This window comes from Alosa alosa, chromosome 1 (assembly GCF_017589495.1).
Source record: "Alosa alosa isolate M-15738 ecotype Scorff River chromosome 1, AALO_Geno_1.1, whole genome shotgun sequence".
Taxonomy (NCBI): Eukaryota; Metazoa; Chordata; class Actinopteri; order Clupeiformes; family Clupeidae; genus Alosa; species Alosa alosa.
Genome location: NC_063189.1, coordinates 8,646,275 through 8,670,294, shown reverse-complemented (window position 1 = coordinate 8,670,294; position 24,020 = coordinate 8,646,275). Strand labels below are relative to the sequence as shown.

General features: G+C 43.0%; 2 protein-coding genes across 10 annotated transcripts in view; one reads left to right on the top strand and one right to left on the bottom strand.

The window, feature by feature from the left end:
• Positions 1-174: 174 nt before the first annotated feature.
• On the bottom strand, positions 175-5,911 carry otulinb (OTU deubiquitinase with linear linkage specificity b). Of its 2 annotated transcripts, none has more exons than XM_048250099.1 (9): positions 5,570-5,911; positions 4,769-4,954; positions 4,383-4,628; positions 4,192-4,277; positions 3,846-3,949; positions 3,262-3,405; positions 2,495-2,617; positions 2,006-2,275; positions 175-845 (listed from the first exon to the last, which is right to left on the bottom strand). In XM_048250099.1, the coding sequence occupies exons 1-9, from the start codon at positions 5,752-5,754 to the stop codon at positions 561-563; spliced, it is 1,629 nt and encodes a 542-aa protein (XP_048106056.1). In that variant the 5' UTR covers positions 5,755-5,911; the 3' UTR covers positions 175-560. The 2 variants fall into 2 exon arrangements, with proteins under 2 accessions (XP_048106056.1, XP_048106064.1); XM_048250107.1 differs by lacking the exon at positions 5,570-5,911 and adding an exon at positions 5,305-5,423.
• A 947-nt stretch (positions 5,912-6,858) lies between these two features.
• The window catches only part of amph (amphiphysin), a 32,285-nt gene continuing 15,123 nt past the window's right edge, over positions 6,859-24,020 (top strand). Inside the window, exons 1-11 of one of the 8 annotated variants that reach the window (XM_048267987.1) lie at positions 6,859-7,019; positions 11,894-11,974; positions 15,899-15,953; positions 16,202-16,296; positions 17,997-18,092; positions 18,338-18,445; positions 18,837-18,922; positions 20,117-20,192; positions 22,419-22,501; positions 22,973-23,108; positions 23,569-23,577. In XM_048267987.1, coding sequence (XP_048123944.1) covers positions 6,951-7,019; positions 11,894-11,974; positions 15,899-15,953; positions 16,202-16,296; positions 17,997-18,092; positions 18,338-18,445; positions 18,837-18,922; positions 20,117-20,192; positions 22,419-22,501; positions 22,973-23,108; positions 23,569-23,577 — 894 coding nt within the window. In that variant the 5' untranslated portion in view covers positions 6,859-6,950. The remainder of the gene's footprint in view (positions 7,020-11,893; positions 11,975-15,898; positions 15,954-16,201; positions 16,297-17,996; positions 18,093-18,337; positions 18,446-18,836; positions 18,923-20,116; positions 20,193-22,418; positions 22,502-22,972; positions 23,109-23,568; positions 23,578-24,020) is intronic. The other 7 variants (XM_048267727.1, XM_048267813.1, XM_048268316.1 and 4 more) reach the window with 7 other exon arrangements.

Here is a 24,020-nt window from a genome sequence, read left to right as displayed (position 1 = left end):
CATTTCAAAGCAGTTCTACTTTTTCGATATAATAACGATGACAGAAAAGTGAAACCAAAAAGTGAGGAATGGAGTATCTGACTGCAGGTGACATTACTCCCCACATAAACTCCCCACATAAAAACACTGAGCAACAACAACAAATATGCACAATTGAAGAAATAGACTTTCATCTCAGAGGTAAACAAATTGATTTATTCTTGTTACTCATTCACTGAAAGAGATCCAGGCTCCTGGCAGCAATATATTGTATCTATCAGTACAACTTAATTAAAAAATTAAAAAAAAAAAAAAACAGATTTAAAAATGATAATAAAAGGATAAAAATAATCTGTTTCGGATTAAAGGAGCATTGTAAACATTAAAACTACAGCACAAAACATATGATTAAACCATCACTACCAGAATACTACTAATACATTTATACAACCACATAATTAAAACCGAAAACATATCATTGCATCTTACATACACATACCTATCCTAAAAGGAAGATTTGCATCGGATAATTTAGTTCCACACTCTTGATTGTCAGAGTTGGGCATATATGGTATAATAAGTTAGACGTAGGTCTTCCCTGTGTTGTTGGAGTGTCCATGCATAGGTGTTGTCCCTGAGGGCTCACGCCATACAGGCCTGCTTGCAGAGTTCCGCTTAGATACTTTCTGTGCTCTAGGGACTGGAACATTGTAGTGCCTGTCGTCCTCCGTCAGTAGGCAAAGGTGAGGCCAGTCCTCTATGTGGTCATCAGGATAGTAGGTGACAAACTCCTCTGTGTCTGCTTTATAGAGCCGGTAGACCTGAATAGTCTGCTGCAGGGAGTAGCCAAGGAGAAACATCTCCACCTGCAGTGCAAACAAGGGAAGATAATATCTTTAAATATGGATAATAAGGCTAAATGACCAAATAAGTAACCTCCAAAAGTAACACCATTTTAATGCAGTTTGGGAGGGACAGAACAAGCAGCGCCCGTCATCTATGTGGCTCATGTGACATGTAGGCCTACATTATCTACCTGCTATCACTTCACTACTTGACACTACCCTACATGGAGACATATCTCAAGTTATAAATTAAGAAAACATTTCAGAAATTATGTTCTGTACACATGGGTTTAGCAGGCTACAATAAATTGCCTAACAGACAACAGCCTAATTGCGAGGTATCACTGAGCTATTAATATGCCTAACTATAATGCCTATTAAATAAATGTAAAGGACACAGAATAATGACAGAACTGTAAGCTCAAAAACACATTTGAAGTCTACCCAAACATATGCAAATGGAATATATAAATAAATTGTGTTGCATATAGCCAACTTAATGTAAATTTAAAGACTATGATTATCTGCAGTTTCTATGCTGTTTCCATTGATAGTTACAGGAAACCACATTGTTGTTTAACATATTGTTGCTAGTAGAATCGTGTTTCAGCAAAAGTGTGCATGTTATAACATCCATAACCCCCACGCTTGCTACGCCCCTGCTTGCAACACCTGAAATCACCACACACCTACACATATATCCTGTTCATAGACTTCAGCTCTGTCTTTAACTCCATCAACCCACTCAAACTCTTTACAACACCTTTGTACATGCACATCGACCCATAATAACCTAACATTACGCCCTCTTGCCCTCAGCACAAGGAGTCCACAGTCAGGGATGCCTTCTCTCCCCCTGACCTCTATCATTATTACTACCACCCACTTTAAAAGCATGGACTATTGTATTCTCTTTCTGCTGAAATGTTAGCATGTAATTAAAATGCTATAAATGTTTATGAATCATACAGTTTTCTTCTCTTGTACTAATACAAGATGGTTCAGCAGTGCAGTAAGCACAGCTGTCACTGGCCAGGGTTCTGAAACAGAACAGCAATGTTCTACATCCATGAATATCCCCATTTGTTCTATGTTATTCTATGTATTTCCAATCGTTCTAATAGTTTCTTATGCCTAGGAGAGAACCGTCAGCTCGCTGTCCAACACAGAGGGGCTCTGACCTGCTCTAGCCCTCCGCTGGAGCCCACATGCAGCAGGTGGTTGGTCAGAAGGGTCCTGGGGCAGCGGGAGGAGTCTCTGGCAAACAGGAGCCAGCAGAACTCGGGCACGCTCTCGCCGCGCTCACTGGCGCTGTGCAGCTCCACGGCGGTCCGCAGCATGAGGAACTTGACAGTCTCCAGCAGCCCGTACTCCTCCTCCCCACCCTGGAAGACCTGCTGGCATAGAGCCTCCCTGTCCTTCTGCCCGCGGGCCTCCACTGCCTCCTGCCACTGAGGAGAGAGAGGGAGACACGGGCTGTAAGAAGCGTCTTTTATCAGAATTTTAACACCCCCCATCACCATCATCATCCAAGTCAAATTGTTACAGATGGATACCAAGATGTTGCGTTTTGCCTAAGAATAGTAAGCACTTACGTGCTATGCAAATCAGTTGTTTGACTTCACAATGGAATGAGACTAGAGTGTTTGATAAGACACAGATATACTGACCCGTCTCTTGAGGAGCTGTAGATAATGCTCCAGATGTTCCACGCCTCCCGTGGTGCTTCTACCACCAAAGGGGAATCTCCACTGATCTACCAGATCCTTTACCGATAGAAGCTGTTTAGGCCACTGTACAATGAAAGAAAAATACAGAATATAAGTCTTCCCATCTATCTCAATGCAGAGCAACACTGTCAGCTCTGGAACCAACTTTCGGATGGTATCAAAAAGGCCCCAACTGTAGCCAGTTGTAAATCTAGACTTAAGACCAAACTGTTTTCAGATGCCTTCTCATCCATCCCCCCTATTCTTTGTGTTTATGTTTGTCTGTGCACTGTCCACCTTTTTGCTTGTATTGTGTTGAGGAGGGAGGGAAACTGGGGGGTGATATGTGTGAGGCTGTGTATATCCTGCATGGAGAAAAAGAATATCCTTATAGGACAACAAAGACTCTATACTATACTATACTTCTGCTAACTGCATAAAAGTTACAAATTCTGAATCTGCCTTTAAATTATTCTATCTTGTGTCTTTCATTTTGTCTTTTGAATTATTCTTTATTTTTTCAATGATTTTTCCTTGTGTGTTTTATGATTTCTTTTTCATTATGATCTTTACTTTTTAAACTATTCTTTGAGTATGGCCCTCCCTATGCTTTTATTTGCTATTACTGTTTGCTTTATGTTTATGTAAAGCACATTGAATGACCTTTGTGTATGAAATGCAGTATATACATAAACTTGACTTGACTTGTCATTACAAATGATACACACCAGGCTGAAGTCATGGTCTGCTATACAGGCTGGAAGTTGAGTGGACTGAGTGAGAAGCTGAAAGAGGGTGGCCCTTAGTGCACAGTAGTTGTCCCCCCTCACCCTGCGTAGATACTCAAAATCATAGGATATCATCTCATAACCCTAGGATCCAAAAGAAAAAAGCATAGCAAGGTTTCACCACTAGAATATCTTCACATGACATAGTATTACAGTTTTTCTTGATTCCTTTAATGTTTGTGTCAACTCTGACATGTTTTTAAAACAATTAACACACAGGTCTAAACAAAAGCACTCTGGCCACAATAACACATGTTGCTTGCAAAAGGCTCTTACCCTCTCAAAACATTTAAAACATTCAGCAAAAGCAAATTTTGCCTTCAAACAACACATCTTGTAGTCAAATCACTGTGTGATTTCAATCAATCATTACACACTGGACAACAAAATGCCTGTGCCTGTGTCTGTGCTATTTCTTTCTCATTTTTCTGGTATCAGAAAAACTGTGAAAAGACAAAATGTATTGAATAAAAATGAATTGCATTCATTCCTCCCAAGATGTTACACCCTCTGTCTGCACTGACCTTTCTGATAAGGACACTTTTGGCGGTGCTTCCCCTCCACTCCCTTTGACTATAGGACAGGAGTTCCACTGGGCCTTCCACACTGCACTGACCCTCGGAAACCACTGGCAAAAAGAAACACAGACTCTTCATGAGGAAGACACCAACAGTTTGAGTTTCAGTCTTTTTCATGCTGTTATCCTAGGCAATTCGCTATTGGTTCAGTGAATCTACTAGTGGCAAAACTGAAGTCCTATGTAGAAGAACTTAGAAAGATAAGTGTGACTAAGAGTGAGTGAGGAAAATATCTTCTAAAACAAATGTGGAGCTTATGAGAGACATTGAGCTATGAAACTGCTTCACCCACACTCTGCCTGAATCCTGGGACATGTGTTGTCTTTTGCATCTCGCTCCTTCTCAATTTCATCCTCTCCCCTGTACAGGTCTTCTTCACTAGGAAACAACATTAAGAACAACAACAAAAACATTTAAATCTTTGAGTAACCACTTTGTTTGTTCTCACACAGATTCAAGCACCCAACTGTGTTTCAGGAATACCTATTGTCATCTTCTGGCATTATGGAGCTGACGGGAACCTTCAGTTTGTTCGTCTCCTGTTCCTCTGAGCGCATCTGTTCAGCGGCTTTGTCCTGAGATGTTGACAGCGGTGCTGGGGTAGTCTTGTCCATGCTTCTCGCCAGTCTAAGCAGGTTTTCATTATTTGGTTCAGCAGTCTCTTTACAGCTCTCTACAGCATCACCCTCTCTCAGTGATGAACAATTCACGTTGGGGTCATCCCCAAATCTTAGACAGTGGTTAAAAACAAAGAGTTGGACTGTAGTTCTGCAGAGAAAAAAACTCTTTCACAGGTTACACATTAATGTACTTTCACTTGTCACACAAAAGTAACAGACAAAAATAGGATATTTGTTCAGAGATAATACCGGTTACACTCTTGTATTTTAGCTCTTTTGGCCAGACAGTCCAAGTGGGAAGTAGATGGCAGGCCTAATGTTGACTCTTGTAGGCGAGTATCTTGTTTGACAGAATCTCTTCGACCATCTGGATCCAGATGAACCGCAAGCATAGTCCTCACAGGCACCGGATGGACCTCATTCCTAGGGACGGCGCTGTCATCACCACAGGCATCGAAACAAAACGTTACCAACTCATGCACATGTTCACTTAACTAGAAACGCGGGCATTAACCGTATAGCTCACAACTATAGCTACATTACATTACATTTTTGCAGATTTTAAAATGGGCTTGACAATATACATTTGTAACAATTAGAGAGGTAACGTTAGGCTATTTAGTGTTTTGTCTGTTTCTTAGCGGTGGCTGCTGCTGCTGCTGCAGACTTGCTGTTTTTGTAGCATAAACATAGCAGACTAGCTATCTAGATAGTTGGATTCATCTAGCTAACTTGGCATTTGACTGGTTAGAGCAACTGTAAGGGGAATCGAAGTGTCGTCTTACCGGGGTAATGCATTTTCTGTTATTTACACAAAAATCAGTCGTGAAAAATAGAAAGCATGTCAGCTAATCCACCTACTACTAATCCCAGAAAATACTAACGATTTCAAACACTTCCTGGTGCAGACGCATTGTGGGAAATGTTGTTTACATTGGACATAGTGAGCTGACAGTGTTTTTGCAACATAATTTATGCAGACCTATTTAAAGATTATTCAGGCAGTTAAATGACATATTGTGCGTTAATAAACAATGCGTTATTGTTTACCTTTTCACTTGTGTTCTCTCTGAACCATTCCCAGGCATTGCATTGCTTTTGTACCCTTCTTCCACACTCGCCCGAGGTGTGCCATCACTCTTTCCGACAACTCCAGCATTCTCCGCTTTTTCTTTCACCAGAACATGTTTGTTCATGAGGTTATTTTCAGACTGGACTCCGCAGCAGTTCCCCATTTCCTGCCACCTGTTCTTTTTGGCTACAGGAGAGACTGCACACCACTTGTGTCCATTTTCAGTCTACCCATGATGATTACATGACCTTTCTGCTCTGATTGTTTTAGGTCACTCTGAATATGTGTATACCATGTATACTCCTCAGGCTGCCTGGAACAAGGCTCCTAAAATAGAATATGACTGAAATAACCCCTTGTGATATCTGACCCTGCAAGTTTTAACTGGGCCCTGGAAAAGTCATTTTGATCCACTAGATGGCAGCAGCAGTCACCTCTTCCCAGAGCCGTATCTGCCTCTTCCTGGAGTCGTATTATACACGCTGCCTGTTCCATCACTATTTATCGCTTCAAATGACTGTAAAATGCTTAAAATGGTCATGGCTTGATTTTACTCATGTTTTATCATATAGACAATTAAATGTCAATGATTAAATAAAACATGTGTTTAGATTCAAGTTGATAAAAGATGTGTCACATCCATACACTGGCCAGGCCTAAAGCCATTTCAGGAAACTATATGGGCTTGGCCTATTGTATCTATGCAACCACTGAAAATATTTGAAAATGATTAAATATTTGATTAATGACAAATACCTCTGACTATTTCAATCTGCCTTCAACAGTGCTAATAACTGCAGCACTCACACTCAAAGCACTGCAGAGAGCGTCCTATGTGTGCCCATGAAGATAAAGGAACTGTATCAACAGTGGAAAATAGGTTAATAGGCTTAATAAGTGAAAAGTGAGACATATAGATATGTCTAAATGTGAATAAATATGCTGGAACGAGGCATGCTTATTTTCAGGTCCTGAACACAGGCTATTCAACCGAGTGCGCTCACTGATATGTAAAAAACAGTGTGGGCTTTTTCATGTCAATATCATCAGAGTGACAGGCTATCCATGTTGATGAAGATCAGTGTTTTGACGTTGACGCAGCCATAGAAATTCTGTCAGAAATCAGTTTCTCTCATACAAATCGGATCACATCAAAGATAAGTTATGCATATCCCGGCTCTTAAGTAAATTATTCAAATAGACTAATTCGTTAATAAACGGTAATGGCTATTCAAGACTAATTCTACTAACCTATTCCATAGAGCTGTGACTTTAAGAGCAAGTGTACCTCCCCCTCCTGCTCCGACTGTGAGCGGATCTGTTGGTGCTGAAGCGTCCCTTTCAGTTTCAGTACCAGCCATGGCCGAAATTAAAACGGGCATTTTCGCCAAAAACGTCCAGAAACGGCTCAATCGAGCCCAGGAAAAGGTATGGTACAACAGCTGTTTTACGCACGATCACATACCAATGTGTTTTTTTGCCAGGACATGGTTGCCTTTGCTGTTGCGAGCTTTATTCGTATAGGAGCTGTCCAGAAGATGCTCGGGCTTCTCGATGCTGTAGGCGATAGGAAAAGGAGCCTAGGTGAAGGGATGAGGCAGATATCTTTCTTCATTCGGATAGCCCTACCATTCTACGCATATAGTGTGATTTCACTGTTGTATTTTTTTCTGTAGGCATGTGCGTCGATATTGTATAATCACAACGAATTACAGCCAAATGCGTTATTGGTGGCAACCTCAGCGTCAGGCGGCAATTTTACCCACTGCCATTTCGAAGCGACAGTAGCTTGTAGCCTAGGCTACTTCAAGGCAGTATTTCCACTTAAAACGCCTGTGGGATGTGAACTACCATAAAGCAAGGGGGAGCGAACCCGTCACATAGGCTGTTACAATGTAATGTCAGTTCTAACTTTAGGCTTCTTATTGCGTGCAGAGATGCAAGAGATTGTAGCTCCAATATCGCTACAACACGATTAACGAGTTAAACACCCTTGAAAAATGATACGGGTGGTGTTGGTAATTCTACGTTTACAGGTCCTCCTATTCTGTCTTTCGCTCGGGGGGTTGACAGTTTTGCGAGGAATTTATTTGAAGCAATAATTTCCCTGCAAGGTCAGTGGAAGGGGAGGTGGGGGATGCCCTCTCTGCGGTATAAACTATAGTGGGGGTGGACTTCCGATCGGAGCCACGCTATGCTTATCCGTCAGAGTATAGGCTAAACGCCTGAGTTAACCGACTTCGGTTGTAGAGATAATACGTCTGACAATCTCCTCTATTTAAAACGGTCTATAAATAGGACAACCGTTTTAATTCCTGGTTCCGAATTCCAACATTTGTGTAAAATCTTACAAACTCAGTTGTTTGGTTGGCACAGTCATGTCATGCGAACATTTTCCTTGTCATTCAGACATTTCGAGGAGTTAAATTGGCAGGTTTTTATCTAATTATTGGGTAGGCCTACATATTTCTACGACATAGCAAAGCTGACAATGTTATGTAGAACTGCTTGTTTGAAATATAAATTTATCATCAGTGCATTCCCATTGGTAAACACTGTGCACATGGCGTTCTTTGACACATTTCGAGCGGCGGTAAGAGGATTGCTTTTCTTTTAATATCCAAGCTGCCGAACAGCATAGTCGTCTAACGAAGCGAGAGTGAAGATCAGTTTTTGCTGCGACATGAGCGTGTTTTTGAACACCTGGTAGGCCTAGCCCTACACTCTGCAGACTGGGACGCCGGTTCATTTGTGTAGTTTTGGGGCTGTGACACCAGACTGTGACTGTTGGTAGGCCTAGTAGATATTGAGTATTGGGTGGCATAATATCGTCACCTTCCTAAAATAATGTTTTTTTTTGTTGTCAAAAATGACATGGTATTACAGTATTTTAGGAAGGTGACGATATGTGAAAATATTTCAGAATATTCCTCAGAATTTTTATTTTGTTAGCTGATTATTTTAATGTACGCAGCACTGTAGGACAAACAGAAAGTGGGCTCATTAAACAGGTCTACCGACCTTAGTCATTGGTAGGTTGTTGTGTCTGGTTGAGAGTCACTGCAACATGAGCTGTTGGATCAGGATAGATCACATGGAACCTGGAACAAGATCCTTTAGTTTAGGCCTCAGTGCTCTGTGATAAAACCACATTTGAAACTCATATAGATGTACTCTATATCACCATATGACAACCTGTGGTGTATTTATAGCTGATATGGCTTGTAACACAATCTACAGGACAAGAATGATGATAGGACCCATCAGTGTCAGGACATTAGGCAATTGAATCATTCAGCCCCTGGTAGGCATATAGGCGGACAGTGTTTTTCAATGCAGATGAAGAGCAGCATATATAATTGAAGGTTTAGAGTGGAAGGGACCTACTATCTAAGTGGTATACGTTTTCTCTACCAATTCCTCTTTAGAAAAAGGAATTGAAGAGGACATAATCCTTAACATACAACAGGCTTTTATTATGTCAAATGTATATGTAGGAGTGGTGGGATAGATTTATTCAGGTGTCTTTCTTTAATTTTCCCTTTTTTTTAGGAGGGTGGGGGCTGCATTGCCAAGACACATTAATATTGCATGGAATGGTTGCTTGGGCTGGATTGCATGTCCAAACTTGTGCCTAGGCCTAAATGCTACACAATGCCAAACCAATGTCATTGTCCATATCTTATTAGATTGGGCCATTTAGAAGGTTAATATACGAGCACTGCTGATGGCTCAATTCATAGCAGTCCAGATCAGGCGAAGGGTAATATTCCACCACAGCGTGCTGACCTCATAAATGGTGAGAAACAACAACATACAGTACTGTATAAGCCATGCTTTCTCTGCTAGTCTGTGTTGGCCAGAGTTGCAGATTTGCCTGGGCCTTCTTGTACCCACTGGCATGCTGGTTAGAGCGTAATGTTACTGTTTATATTGGGAGACAGCAGTGACGTTACACACAGGAACCAGATGTTCGATGTTCAAGTCCTGGTACTGCTTCAAAGTCTGATAAAAATGAATAAGCATGGCATTATTATCCTAATGGTGCCATTCAGACTTGGCTGTCGCCCGCAAGACCGTGTAAGATTAGACCTAGGTTCAGTGTTACCAGGGGTGTCAGTTTTACCCCTGCAGCCTTTTAAAATGCTCGATAGTCGTTAATAGTAACACCTACAATAGCAGACATTGCCAAAATGGGAAGCTCTAATTTCAATCAGTCAACTAGGCGAACTTGCAAAATGTCAGAATGAAGTAAAGTGTACCTGATGGAAGCTGCTACACTCATTGTTATGCCACCAAACCAGCAATCATGCAAACCAGACCTGTTATATCATTTATAGTTGGTCTAACATCTTTTTATATCATCTAAAAGATAAAAAATAGTATGGGCTGCAATAATGTAATTTATCTCTCTCCAGAGCATGCCAGTTGTTTTTTACGGATCTAATTCTAACCCTTTGATGTGAAAATGTGTAGCCAGCCACTGTTTTCTGTTTTACACAGATCTAGTAGGAGCTTAGAAAGAATCCTGCACACTGACAATTTCGCAAGCAATTATTTATTTAGAAAATATAGTATTTCTTTCTAAGCTCCTGATCTGCAACCTTTGGTCATATCCAACGCACCTGCCCAACATAGGAGGTGTGCAAAAAGCCTTCCTATGTTACACAGATCTTATTAAGCATGAATTGAGCAGTCTATCAGCTTATCAATAACTGACTTAATATGGCCAGCTGATGTGGCACTGGTAAATGTCTCTCTAAAAAACAAAGATGCTTAGCCTATGTAGTTTTTTTCTTTATTATATGGTTCTACAAAGAACCATGGCTTTGTGCATAACCTTTACATCAAGTGAAAGGTTCTTCAGAAATATTATTTTCATACCTTTTCTTAAATGTTTTTTCAAATAACTATTGCTTTGAGTGTTCATTAAAGCAATACAAAAGACTCTTCGATGGCATCATCTGAAGAACCAATCTTGGCACCATTATTCTTTAGAGTGATAATTGCCTGATCGAAGTATTCAGGATTAAAAGTGCTGTTGGTGTTTAACACTGTGATACTGTGCCACTTAACACCATGGATTTTTTCTGCTGGCACTTTTGGGCAATAATGTGAATCTGGCGAGTTAGCTTAGCTACTTGTTACTAGCTGCACAGGTATGCCTATTGAGAGATGCTTTCGCTGTGTTTCAGCCTCTGCTTATAACCATGTTAGACCAAAACCTTTAGGATCAGACGTTTGTCCTGATGTATTGAGTACATCAGCAACCATCCACAGTATGCGAGATTCAGCCAGGTCATTTTTAATCCAGACATTTTTAATCAATGTGCTTTCACTAGGGACATGTCAGTAATGGCAGCTGTAATGACTAGGGAACCCCTGCCATCTCAGCCAAAGGTCTTGTAGTACGTGGTTATGATCAGCCATTTTCACGTGCCTACTCTTGGCAGGAAAGTGGGCAAGTCATGTGATGTGATGCGAGTGATGTGTCATCATTTTGGCTATGGGCTGATATGTGCTAGACTACAATCTCTGCTTCTCTCTCTTTCTCTGTTGGTCTCTCTCTCTCTCTCCCCCACACATTACACACATCCTCCACTCACCACTGACAGGCTTACTTACACACACACACACATTCTCTCTCTATCTTTCTTTCACTGGCTGCTTCTTAGGTTCTATGCTGTGCCTCGCTCACACAGGAGTAGAGGGATATGACATCATCAGACATGTAGCATGATTGGTTGGCTCTAAGCTCATGGGCTTTAATGCAGCTTCACTCAGGATCTAGGCCTTCCCACTGTTATTGTGTATGATATGTCTAAGCAGGGCTGTGTTACACAGTGTTTTGAGTAAGATGTTGTACTGTCTAAACTGCTAGAGCTTTATATAGTGCTCAGTTTCAATGATTGTATCATTGTATTAGTGGCCAGTGACCTCATTATAGACTGGTTCATAGCAGTCTGGGGACGCGGGACGCCTCATTGTTCTTGAGTGGGATTGGCTGTGTGTTTATCTGCTTTTAAAGAAGACCCCTTAAGAGGATTTGTCCTCCCCATTTTGTTATTCATCCTCTTGGCTTGCTTTGTTTTTGTACATGAAAGATGTGTGTCATTTCCCTCATATCACATTTCCCTCCAAATCATATATCACTTTTCCTAGACATCTAAAGTGCAACCCATCATTCAAGTCTAAAAGGGTGTTTCGTAGGGGATTTTTGTGAAGGCTGCAGCATTGACTGAGAGGTTCAGCATACCCACCTTCCCTGCCACCACTCACCTGTGATATTTGTCTTATTTCAGGTGCTGCAGAAGTTGGGGAAGGCTGATGAGACAAAAGATGAGCAGTTCGAGCAGACTGTTCAAAACTTCAAGAGACAGGAGGTAAGACTACTTCAACTCATATTGTAGTAATCAAGTGACAGTTATACAATACAAACACATGGCCCTAGATTGTGTCTTCTCTGTACATGCACACATATTCTGCTTCACCTTGTGCAAGTCCTCAAAATAGAACTATATACACCTATAATGCTGTAAGCATAGCCTGCTGTAACTTCAGGTTTTGTGATAAGGCCAGGCAGAAAACAGTGCTGTCTGAGGCTGTTCAGTGAATGCTATGGCTCATGTTATCTCACCAAATAGATTATACCCATTCAAGAAGCACTGACTGCATCTGAATCAGAACGAATGCAAACTTGTGTCTTAACAACAATGCATGTAATGTAATGGATATGGCCGCCGAGGTGTTCTGTTATATGGAATTAATGGACGAGAGTGAGAGGCAAAGAACTCCCCGACACGCAGCGGAGTTGCCTCCGCCCAAGTCCATTAATTCCGTATAACAGGACACCTCGAAGGCCGTTATCCTGCTTATCACCCGGTTGCCACTATAAGCAATAGTGCCTTTATAGCACTATAGGCAATAGTCATGCCTTTATAGCACTATAGGCAATAGTCATGCCTTTATAGCACGCAAAGGAAACAAGTGGTTCCGTTTAAAAAGAAGCAGACCGTTCAGTTTGTTGTACAACTTTCTTTTGCCCTATAACAGCGAAAGCATGGACAGTTAGCTTGTTTACAGTTGATTCTATTGTTGCGAAGCCTGCTTCCAGGCTCAACAGTCATCCTACTATGGTTTTTATAGTAACAATTCATGAGCATTGATATGGAACGGTGATTACGTGTAAACTTTTTTTTTACCAGATCTGCTTCATAGGTGTCCCATTATTCAGAATTAATAGCCAACCCACCAGCCAATCAGTAAAGAGTATTTCTTCTCTCCGGGTGATATGGTTAGCACCAGGACGACATTCACAGATGCAAACTTGAGGAGAGCACTCATTTTGAAATGCTGCCTCTATCCTATTGTACAAGGAGCAAACATGGCAAGCCAGTGAAGACAAGCACATTCAATACGTTTTAAAAGCACAAGTGCAGCCAGGTGCAGGTGTGTAGCCAACTGTGAAGAAGCTGGTATGTCTTGAATGTGTTCCTGACTTGGTGCATTTTAAACAGCTGTTTAATGGTTCATTTAGGACCTTTCAGAAAAGTAGAGATTGATGTGCATGGAGAGCAGAGAAAGTTCTTGAAGTGCTGTAATTTTCCTGGAGGAAACAGTGCTGCCTAATCCCACCTTTGCACCTGCCCCCTCTAATCCTGATTAAAGTGCCTCATGCCCCAGGGTGCCTGGACATGCACAGGAACAGCCTCCTGCTCCTCCGTTCTTCTTCTCCTCTTCTCTTCTCTTCTCTTCTCTTCTCTTCTTCTCTTCTCTCTTCTCTTCTCTTCTCTTCTCATATCCTCTCTTCTCTTCTCTTCTCTTCTCTTCTTCTCTTCTCTTCTCTTCTCTTCTCTTCTCTTCTCTTCTCTTCTCCTCCTCTCATATCCTCTCTTCTCTTCTCTTCTTCTCTTCTCATATCCTCTCTTCTCTTCTCTTCTCTTCTCTTCTTCTCTTCTCATATCCTCTCTTCTCTTCTCTTCTCTTCTCTTCTTCTCTTCTCATATCCTCTCTCCTCTTCTCTTCTCTTCTCTTCTCTTCTCTCTCTTCTTCTTCTCTTCTCTTCTCTTCTCTTCTCTTCTCTTCTCCTCTCATATCCTCTCTTCTCTTCTCTTCTCTTCTTTTCTCATATCTTCCCCCTCTCCTCTTTATTCTCTCCATTTCCTCTTTCTTCTTCTGCTGCTCGAGTCCCAGAGATGCATTGCACTGTGTCCTTGATCTGAGCCAGCATTTTCTTTTTTCTTCAAGCGGTTGCCTGTGAGTGGTCCACAGTTTATTGTTCACATTAGCCACAGACGCTGTGCGATTCATGGCCGCTGCCAAGCAATCTGAAAGCAGACTGAACCAGACGAGTGAGGGAATATGCTGACTCAGGGTCTGTCAGTGTTGGGAGTTCCCCATGTGAGCCAGCAGTGTGCTTCCCACATGTGTCAAGCCTACGTATAAGGCTTCTGCCTGTATTCTAATGACTCCCCATAAAGAGTATTGAGCCCACGCCTGCTCTGCTCTGGAATCTGGAATACACATTGACTTCATTCCCAATTCACATCATGGTCAGAAAAAAACACATGACCAACACATGCAAGGGACAAACACAGACTTTGCAGTTGTGCTAACAGTTGGTGAAGACCTGTTTGCTAAGCAAACTACTCAAATCTCATCCAAATCTAATTGAGCCCATGTACGCTGGTACACAACGATGTCACCAGGCTCAGCCGAGCTCATTATGTACAGGCCGAGGAGCACAAGGTTCGTCAGCACACCTTGCTCCCTTGGTGTACTCATGAGAGCCATTCAGTCAATGAAACTGCATGCAGAATATGCATGAGCTTGCGGGTCAAGCTTATGATTTGTAAACAAGGCACAGATCAGAATCTCTCAAGGCAAAGCTACTGTTTCAGCACCATGGACAGCAGCACCATGCCCTGGTCTGATACAATTATCTCAACACAGATGACAGATGGTGTTGAGTGGACACGGATGCACTTGTGTTTGTGTTTGACCATGCAATAGGGGCTAAATTATTGCTGAAACATGTATGTTTGGGAATTTATAGACAGTGGTTATGAGTTGAAGTGGAGAGCTTTGGTTTCAGTCAGGAAATGAGTGTGAATCTACGAATTAGTTCAGACTGTAGATGTGTGCTCAACATCTGGGTGGGGGACTGCGCACATGTGTGATTAGTGTCTGCATGCATGTGAAGGGGATTATTATTGATGATGATGATGTCCATGTGTGTGTATTGTGTCTGTGTGTGTGTATTATTGATGTGTATTGTGTGTGTGTGTGTGTGTGTGTCTGTGTGTGTGTGTGTGTCTGTGTCCATGTGTGTGTGTGTGTGTGTGTGTGTGTGTGTGTGTGTGTGTGTGTGTGTGTGTGTGTGTGTGTATGTGTGTGTGTGTGTGTGTGTGTGTGTGTGTGTGTGTGTGTGTGTGTGTGTGTGTGTGTGTGTGTCTGTGTGTGTGTCTGTGTAGGTGTGTGTGTGTATGTGTGTGTGTGTGTGTGTGTGTGTGTGTGTCTGTGTAGGTGTGTGTGTATATGTGTGTGTGTGTGTGTGTGTGTGTGTGTGTGTGTGTGTGTGTGTGTGTGTGTGTGTGTGTGTGTGTGTGTGTGTGTGTGTGTGTGTGTGTGTGTGTGAGTAAGTGTGTGTGTGTGTGTGTGTGTGTGTGTGTGTGTGTGTGTGTGTGTGTGTGTGTGTGTGTGTGTGTGTGTGTGTAGGTGTGTGTGTATGTGTGTGTGTGTGTGTGTGTGTGTGTGTGTCTGTGTAGGTGTGTGTGTATATGTGTGTGTGTGTGTGTGTGTGTGTGTGTGTGTGTGTGTGTGTGTGTGTGTGTGTGTGTGTGTGTGTGTGTGTGTGTGAGTAAAAGTGTGTATGTGTGTGTGTATATGTGTGTGTGTGTGTGTGTGTGTGTGTGTGTGTGTGTGTGTGTGTGTGTGTGTGTGTGTGTGTGTTTATAACTGGGTATGTGGCTGTGCTTTTTGTGCACGGGTGTCCATGTCTGTGCATGTGAGTAGCTGTGCGTGTTGTGAGTAGCTGTGCGTGTTGTGAGTATGTGTGTGGGTTTGCGTGTTGTGAGTATGTGTGTGGGTTTGCGTGTTGTGAGTATGTGTGTGGGTTTGCGTGTGTGTGTGCATTCACGTGTGTATATTTGAGTGGGTTAATGTGTGTGTGTATAGTGTATGTTCTGTGTACTTGTGTGCAGATGTATGTGAGTGTGCATGTATGTGTGTGAGTGTGTGGTGTGTGCATGTGTGTGTGTGTGAGTGTATGGGTGATTTCTCTGAGCTTTTCTTTGTTAATCCTACAGTCTGAGGGCTCCCGGTTGCAGAGGGAGTTGAGGGCTTATCTGGCAGCTGTAAAAGGTGAGTCATCAGAAGACAAATACAGTACATTCACACGTGCAGTATGTACAGAGAAAGGCAGACAGACAGACAGACATATGTACTTGTAAGCACACACATACAGTACACACACCCACACATGCATGGACACACACAGACATGCATGTACAGTATGCACATATTATAATTGTCAAACTATTATATTATATCATATATAACTGTGTGTGTGTGTGTGTGTGTGTGTGTGTGTATTACTGTATGTCCAATAGGTATGCAACAGGCCTCCATGAATCTGACAGAGTCTCTCCATGAAGTCTATGAGCCAGACTGGCATGGGAAGGATGATGTCATGACCATTGGGAAGGTAGGGAGGACACAGAACCATGGCACATTCCTCTGTCAAGTGTTATTTTTATGATGAACATTTATGCAATCATAAGAAAGTTCTTCCTTTATAAGGTTGTAAAACTGGTAGAGTTTGAAAGATCCATTTTCAAGGCACCTTAAAGCAATAGCACAAAATGGTATAGCACTTCTTGAGGTACTATTGTTTTAAAGGTAATTTATTTTGGTATCATCCTCAAATTCAAGTTGATATGATCTAGGACAGATATACACATCTTCTGTTGTTCCCACTTGCCATTCAGGCTATGCACTATGAAGTTCTGTGGTCCAGGTTGGAGATCCTGCAGAAATGTAATTAAGAAAGCTCTCACAGCACAACATCAGTATTACTAACAATATTGCTAAAATACTCTTGTTAGCATGTTTATTAGCTTTTCATCTATCAGTGTCTACTGAGCTGTTGGGAATTTTTGCATGCATTTTAAACTAGCACAAGTCCCTGTGTGTAAATCCGACCCAACCTTGTGCTCAAGTCATTTTTCCCCCAAGTCAGAGATCGGGATCTCTGAATTTCCAACGTGTTATGAACGCAGCATTAGTGTCAAAAAAAAAAAAGAATTGTCTAGAGTACCTCAAAAGCAAACAAGTGACAGATAGTCATTATCTTGTCAGTGATGTTGTCCTATCCTCTAGCAGTTTGACACTCCGCACAGGGTTTCAAGGTGCTGCTGTGTTAGACAGCTCATTCAGTATGGGGAGCCCAAGGTCTGACTCATCTGTTGTGTCTGTGAGTTGAAAATAACTCAGGTGTTCCAGTAATGCAAGGCCCTTGTCCCAGGGGGAATAAAACATCTGTGTTTTTAGTATAATTTACAGTGTGAGCCAGAGCAGAGTGCTGTCATAGTAGTGGGCCAATGCCAAGCTCCCCTCTCTCCCTGACAAAGAAATCTCCTGAGGGTTACTCAGTGGTAAAAAAAACAGGGAGGCATCTCACTCCAGGAAATCATTGGCGAACAATGTTAGCCAGTAGAGCACTGTTGTGATCTTTAATGTACCGGTGATTGTGAGGGAGATGGAACAAAGGATAGTGGAATATCCTTGACTTTGTCATTGAGATTTGACTGAGTAGCATTTTACTTCCACAAATAGCCCAGATAGCCCTCACAGTTTTTCCTTCTTAGGCAATACAATTCCATCTACATTTCCATGTAATTACAAACAATAGACACTCTGGTTTGACATGATTGCATGCTTATTATTTGCTGTGTTAGGGTAAAGGGAGACACGAACCCACGCATGTGGGCAGTGAAGGTCATCATTAAAAGACCAACCGCTTTTCAGCTTGTTTTTATTGCTCTAACAATATTTTGACTCATGCTTTTCTGTTCCTTTAATGACCACTGAGAACTTCCGTTCATGTCAGAGCTTCATTTATACACCAAAACCATGTTCCGGAGGCGAGCAGAACATATTTAAATGTCAATTTGCAATTAATTTTTTTCTATGAGTGATGTACCCATTGGAGACATAGTGTGAGAAGCAGAATAATTGGCTTGTTAAGTGGAAATAAAGAACAGCACAGTTGCAGTATAGAATGACGGTGTTAGCGCAGAGGGGTGTTGATTGAAAAAATGAAATGAAATTAAAAAAGTCGCAATCAAAATGTGATTGTCTTCATGAAAATGATGCTCTGCATATCTCTGCCATTGTCTTTTGCAGAACTGTGATGAATTGTGGGAGGATTTTCATGAGAGATTGGTGGACTCCACAGTCAATGCACTGGAGAACTACCTTGTACAGTTTCCAGATCTTAAGGTGCTGTTTCACAGGGTTGCCCAGATTAGTCCATCTGAGACATACATATCTATGCCATTACACATACAAATTTTTTTTTAATATAGAAATGACATTGGTAATACTACTGGTGAAAGTAAATGTAAATGTTAATAATTATCCAAGCATAATCTAAAGCAACAGTGGGAACAACTAATTTGATTGATGTAATTGCAATAAGATGATGAAATAAGATGTAAATGAACACAGTGCATTTTCTTCTACAGACCCGTGTATCAAAGAGAGCTAGAAAACTGATCGACTACGACAGCGCAAGGCACCATCTTGAAACCTTGCAAGCATCCAATATGAGAAGTGAGAGGAAGACCATGAAGGTATGAACACTCTTTTCAAACTCGCACCTTAAGAGGGATTTGGGGTTTTGGAGCTGAGCACCCATGTTCCAGTGTTTACCGTCAGGCTGTGTCCCTGTGCACAGAGAAGCTGTAAATGTGCTGTGAACACTTTAATGGCATGCCCTCACAAGTCACAGGATTACTGATGCATCTGTATGCATTTCCATTATGAAGAAATACACTTGAAATAAATAAGTCTCTTGAAAACTGAAGGACCCATTTTGTAACGGCCTGTGTCATTATGTGTAGTGGCATTGTTTACCACACACTAAGAAATTGCCTTTAGTGTGTTAAGATGCACAGTGTTTGAATTGGTATAAAGGCCATCCATGTAAAGATATATTTGGATTTTCTTTATCTCGTCATTCAGGCAGAGGAAGACTTAAAAAAGGCACAGAAGGTGTTCGATGATCTCAATGTCGGCTTGCAAGATGAGCTCCCAACTCTGTGGGACAGGTAAGCGATACTACTGCCTCCGTGTTGGACTTGCTTCATAATTCATTAGGCCTAAAAAAGGACACTGGCTGGACAGCCTTTTCAGTGCCACACCAATGCTTGGTCAAACTATTATTTGTAAATGGAAATGAAGGGTGCCCTCAAGGCTGCTTTTCCATTATAGAGTTTTAGTACTCAATAAACTCATTTGGCCGTAGATAAATAATATGTAATGCTTTTATCTCTCTCTCTCTCTCTCTCTTTCTGACTCACTCGTTCAATCAAAAACTGATATATATATATCTCACACACACACACACACACACACACACACACACACACACACACACACACACACACACACACACACACACACACACATCTATGGAGAGTGAGAGAGAAAAAAGGAAAGAGAGATGGCCTTGGAGAGAGTGCTCCATTCCCCTGACGTCGGCCTGTCGGCAGCACCCATGTTAGCTGCTGTTCCTAGGTGGACGCTGCAAGTGTGGAAAAGGCCCTAGTGCTGCGGTCAGCACCTGAGGCAGAGCGCACGCGACAGCACCCCTGCCATGCAGCTCACGCCGTGCCAGTGCGCTGTGTGCAATGTGCCCGGCTGCCCATCTGCCCGCCTGGCTGCCCCGTCGGCCGGCCGGCTTGCCTGGGCAGAGGAACAGCAGGGTGCTGATTGCGTAATGTGTCCAATGGGATGCCCGCTCTTAGTGCAGGGCCCTGCAGGCCAGCTCAGCTCAGCTGGGAGAAGAGAAGAGGGGCGGATGCAGTTTATTTCTATCCTCCTGCGTCCACGCCTGCTTGGCATTCCCTTACAGTCATCCTCACGGGACCATCATGTTCAATATGCTGCTGCTGAGGTAGCCCCAAACAAGCCCAGCTGTTAGGAAACGCCATTCATGCACAATTAGTACAAGGTGTAATTTTATGCAATTACATGTAGTCAGGTACAGGACTCCCCATTTTATTTTTAACATTTAATTATCATTATTATCAGTATTTAGATTTGAAATGTTGTTTATTTCACAGTTTCTCTCTCTGTTTCTGCACTGTGGTTCATGATTGTCTTGTGAAAAGCATTTACGACCTGTAATGTGAGAGTGTCAAAGCACTTGTCATTGAACAGCTGTTGTATTCATTCACTCATCCCAGAGACAGGAAGCAGATGTTGGTCCTCATCCTTGTGTCTTTTTTCCTACGCTGCAGTCGAGTTGGATTCTATGTGAATACATTCAAGAGCATCACCAGCCTGGAGGCCAAGTTCCATAGAGAAATATCTTTGGTATGTTGCTCTTACTGTTGACTTTTTACTGAAAAGCTCTTCTGACAGGTTTTGAAAGGTTCGTGGGTCGGAGCTTGACTCACGGCTTGAGTTACGGATAGTCAGCAGAGCACAGAAAAGAGTGATGAGTGAAAAAGGGATGTTTGGGATCAAGCGGAGGGAAGAGTGAAAAATAAGATGTGGATTCGAGTGTTGAATGGACGTATAAATGGCTGATGAGGTGTGGCGAACTGAACATGTTTTTGTTTGACCTTGTCTTCCTGCCAGTGTCCATGACAACCCCAAATCGGTCTGAATTTGCCAAATTACACAGTAGCCAGTGCGCAGCCTGACTGATATGAGAGCTCTTGGTGCAGCTGTGTCTTGGGTGATTCATATTCATCTGCAACGGCTGAATGCTCCTCAGAATGAGTCATTACCTCTTTATAATGTTGCATTACATTCATATAGTAATAACATAATGATAGGTTTGATGCTACGCATTGGTGAATTGACAAGAGTTGGTATTCATTTTTCGTTTGCCCTGTGGTTCTGTATTAAAAAGCACCATACTGATATTCAGCTTTAAAAACTGGGCCTGGCCTGGTAAGGCCATTCCTATCAACTTTGGTTATAGAGTAAGAGTGTGTTTATATCTGGCAGGGGAATGATGACTGATGTATTCCACATGGTAATGCTGGGATGCTGCAGACTGTCAGTGAGAACTTGGGAGTGGTGTTTATATTTCTATCAGCAGCTGGGCACCATTTCATTTTACTCGCTAAGTCCGACAACAACAGGCTGCTGAAGAGGTTCTCTGCTCATCCCACAGAGCAGCTCTCTACTTGGGCCTTAAGTCCAGCCATCTCCCTCCTGGATCTCAACAGAGAAAGGGCAGGGAGGATAGGGAATGAAGTTAAATAGGCCTTTTAAAGACACATTTTATTACACTATTTTTGTGTGCATGGACATTGTGTGTAGTTGTGTGTGTGTGTGTGTGTGTGTGTGTGTGTGTGTGTGTGTGTGTGTGTGTGTGTGTCCAGACACACACACACACACACACACACACACATGCACATGTGGCTCTGTGTTTGTGCTTGGAGGCACATCTGTGTGCCATTTGCACACACTCTACTTCCCACACAAGCCAGCCTTTGTCTCCTCTGCTCTGCTCTGCTCTGCCCTGCTCTGCTCTGCTCTGCTCTGCTCTGCTCTGCTCTGCTCTGCTCTGCTCTGCTCTGCTCTGCTCTGCTCTGCTCTGCTCTGCTCTGCTCTGCTCTGCTCTGCTCTGCTCTGCTCTGCTCTGCTCTGCTCTGCTCTGCTCTGCTCTGCTCTGCTCTGCTCTGCTCTGCTCTGCTCTGCTCTGCTCTGCTCTGCTCTGCTCTGCTCTGCTCTGCTCTGCTCTGCTCTGCTCTGCTCTGCTCTGCTCTGCTCTGCTCTGCTCTGCTCTGCTCTGCTCTGCTCTGCTCTGCTCTGCTCTGCTCTGCTCTGCTCTGCTCTGCTCTGCTCTGCTCTGCTCTGCTCTGCTCTGCTCTGCTCTGCTCTGCTCTGCTCTGCTCTGCTCTGCTCTGCTCTGCTCTGCTCTGCTCTGCTCTGCTCTGCTCTGCTCTGCTCTGCTCTGCTCTGCTCTGCTCTGCTCTGCTCTGCTCTGCTCTGCTCTGCTCTGCTCTGCTCTGCTCTGCTCTGCTCTGCTCTGCTCTGCTCTGCTCTGCTCTGCTCTGCTCTGCTCTGCTCTGCTCTGCTCTGCTCTGCTCTGCTCTGCTCTGCTCTGCTCTGCTCTGCTCTGCTCTGCTCTGCTCTGCTCTGCTCTGCTCTGCTCTGCTCTGCTCTGCTCTGCTCTGCTCTGCTCTGCTCTGCTCTGCTCTGCTCTGCTCTGCTCTGCTCTGCTCTGCTCTGCTCTGCTCTGCTCTGCTCTGCTCTGCTCTGCTCTGCTCTGCTCTGCTCTGCTCTGCTCTGCTCTGCTCTGCTCTGCTCTGCTCTGCTCTGCTCTGCTCTGCTCTGCTCTGCTCTGCTCTGCTCTGCTCTGCTCTGCTCTGCTCTGCTCTGCTCTGCTCTGCTCTGCTCTGCTCTGCTCTGCTCTGCTCTGCTCTGCTCTGCTCTGCTCTGCTCTGCTCTGCTCTGCTCTGCTCTGCTCTGCTCTGCTCTGCTCTGCTCTGCTCTGCTCTGCTCTGCAAGTCAGTGTGTTATGTCACCACTTTGGATGTTTCCTACTTTAGTCTTATTTTTCTTTCTTTCTATCTTTCACAGCTATGTCACAAGCTATATGAGGTGATGAATAGACTGGCTGAGCAACATTCTGACAAGATGTTCACAATCCAGGGAGCTCCCAGGTAAACACTGTTTGGTATTTGTTCTGAAATGATTGGCTAAAAATACTTCAGGACATCTGTTTTTTTATTTCTTTACAGCTAAAGTGTTCTTGTATACATTTACCTAGTTCTAAAATGACTTTAACATACTTGATCATATTGCTTCAATGCCTATGTGACAGATTTATGCGGTAAGTGACATGGAGAAGCTCAGACAGTAGTAACACTCAGTAGTAACACTCAGTCTGCCTGTGTGAATTACATCTCCAATAGTATGTTTATAGCTTTACCAAGGCAACACGGCAAGTAGAGAGAACCTGATTGACATTGATTTAGCTCCCGTAGATGACCTTTCCTTTAGATACTTTTTGCACTGCACACATTGCACATTACATCTGCACAAGTTTGCATTCATGACCGCATTTATGCCAGAAGAGTATGGTGTGTGAGACAGAGGGTTAATGCTTGGCCATTGGTGCCGATGTGCTGCAGTGACTCGGGTCCACTGCGGCTGGCGCGGACCCCGAGCCCTCCGGACGACTCTCCCCCAGAGAGTCCAGACGCCAGCCCCAACCACATGCTGAGGCCCACCTCCCCTGGCCCACCCAGACCCAAGTCCCCCTCACAGGTACAGCGCCGAGCTCTCAGCGCATCGCACTCACACAGCACGCCCGGATCTCTTCTCTTCCTCACAGACTTGCCTCTCTACCCCAGGCCTACAAAAATAAAACATCTTTATAGTTTTTTTCCCCTCTTGTCTATCTTCCCCACAAACATACATGTTCTCTCGGTTTTCCTTTGTTTCGTGTTCCTCCGCTCTCACATAGCTAATCACATTGGCAAATATAAACACAGACACAAAAATCCTTTCCAAACTACACCTACACATACAGTATTGTGTCATGAAAATCAGACTACAGAATTACGCCAACATTTGGTTGAGATTAGGTGATGTTATGGTTTTTTGAACATCAAAGTGTGAATATATTATTGTGGAAATAGAACTGTCTCAACATTTAGAATAAAATTGTAATAAAGTGCATCTGATGTTGATCCACAATTGCTTTGTTTTCGTCTCCATGGGACAGAGTGAAGATGTAAGTACTTGTCTAGTGGCCAGTGTATAGTGTCTACCCTGTAGCATGTCCAGATTACCAGTATGACAACCCCCACTCCAAGTGTCCTCCAGCTTTTGTATTTACGTCTCCAGTATTTGCTGAAGTTGATCCCAAATGCCTGACAGATGTTATATTCCTCAGTATCTGACAGCCTGTGTAGTCTTTGTTGGTGTCTGTGTGAAATGTGTGTGTGAAATGTGTGTGTGTGTGTGTGTGTGTGTGTGTGTGTGTGTGTGTGTGTTTGTGTGTGTACTGTATATGGACATAGGCTTTTATGATAAAATGACCAGCACATTCTGGCAAAGATTAGTGACCTAGGCTATGCATGTAAGTTGGTAGTATTGATATGTTGCAGCCTGGGGCATGTTCACAAACTCAGTGAGCTACGACTGGGAGGGTTATCCAGAGAAAATCCAAACAGC

Bases quoted from the DNA above. Each gene is read 5' to 3' on its own strand.
- otulinb (XM_048250099.1), bottom strand. From the start codon at position 5,754: ATGGGGAACTGCTGCGGAGTCCAGTCTGAAAATAACCTCATGAACAAA. The intron at 4,629-4,768 runs GTATTATCTCTG...CCACTGTCTAAG, and splicing joins AAAATACAAGAGTGTAACCG to ATTTGGGGATGACCCCAACG. The intron at 2,618-3,261 runs GTGTGTATCATT...TTCATTGTACAG, and splicing joins CAGACCATGACTTCAGCCTG to TGGCCTAAACAGCTTCTATC.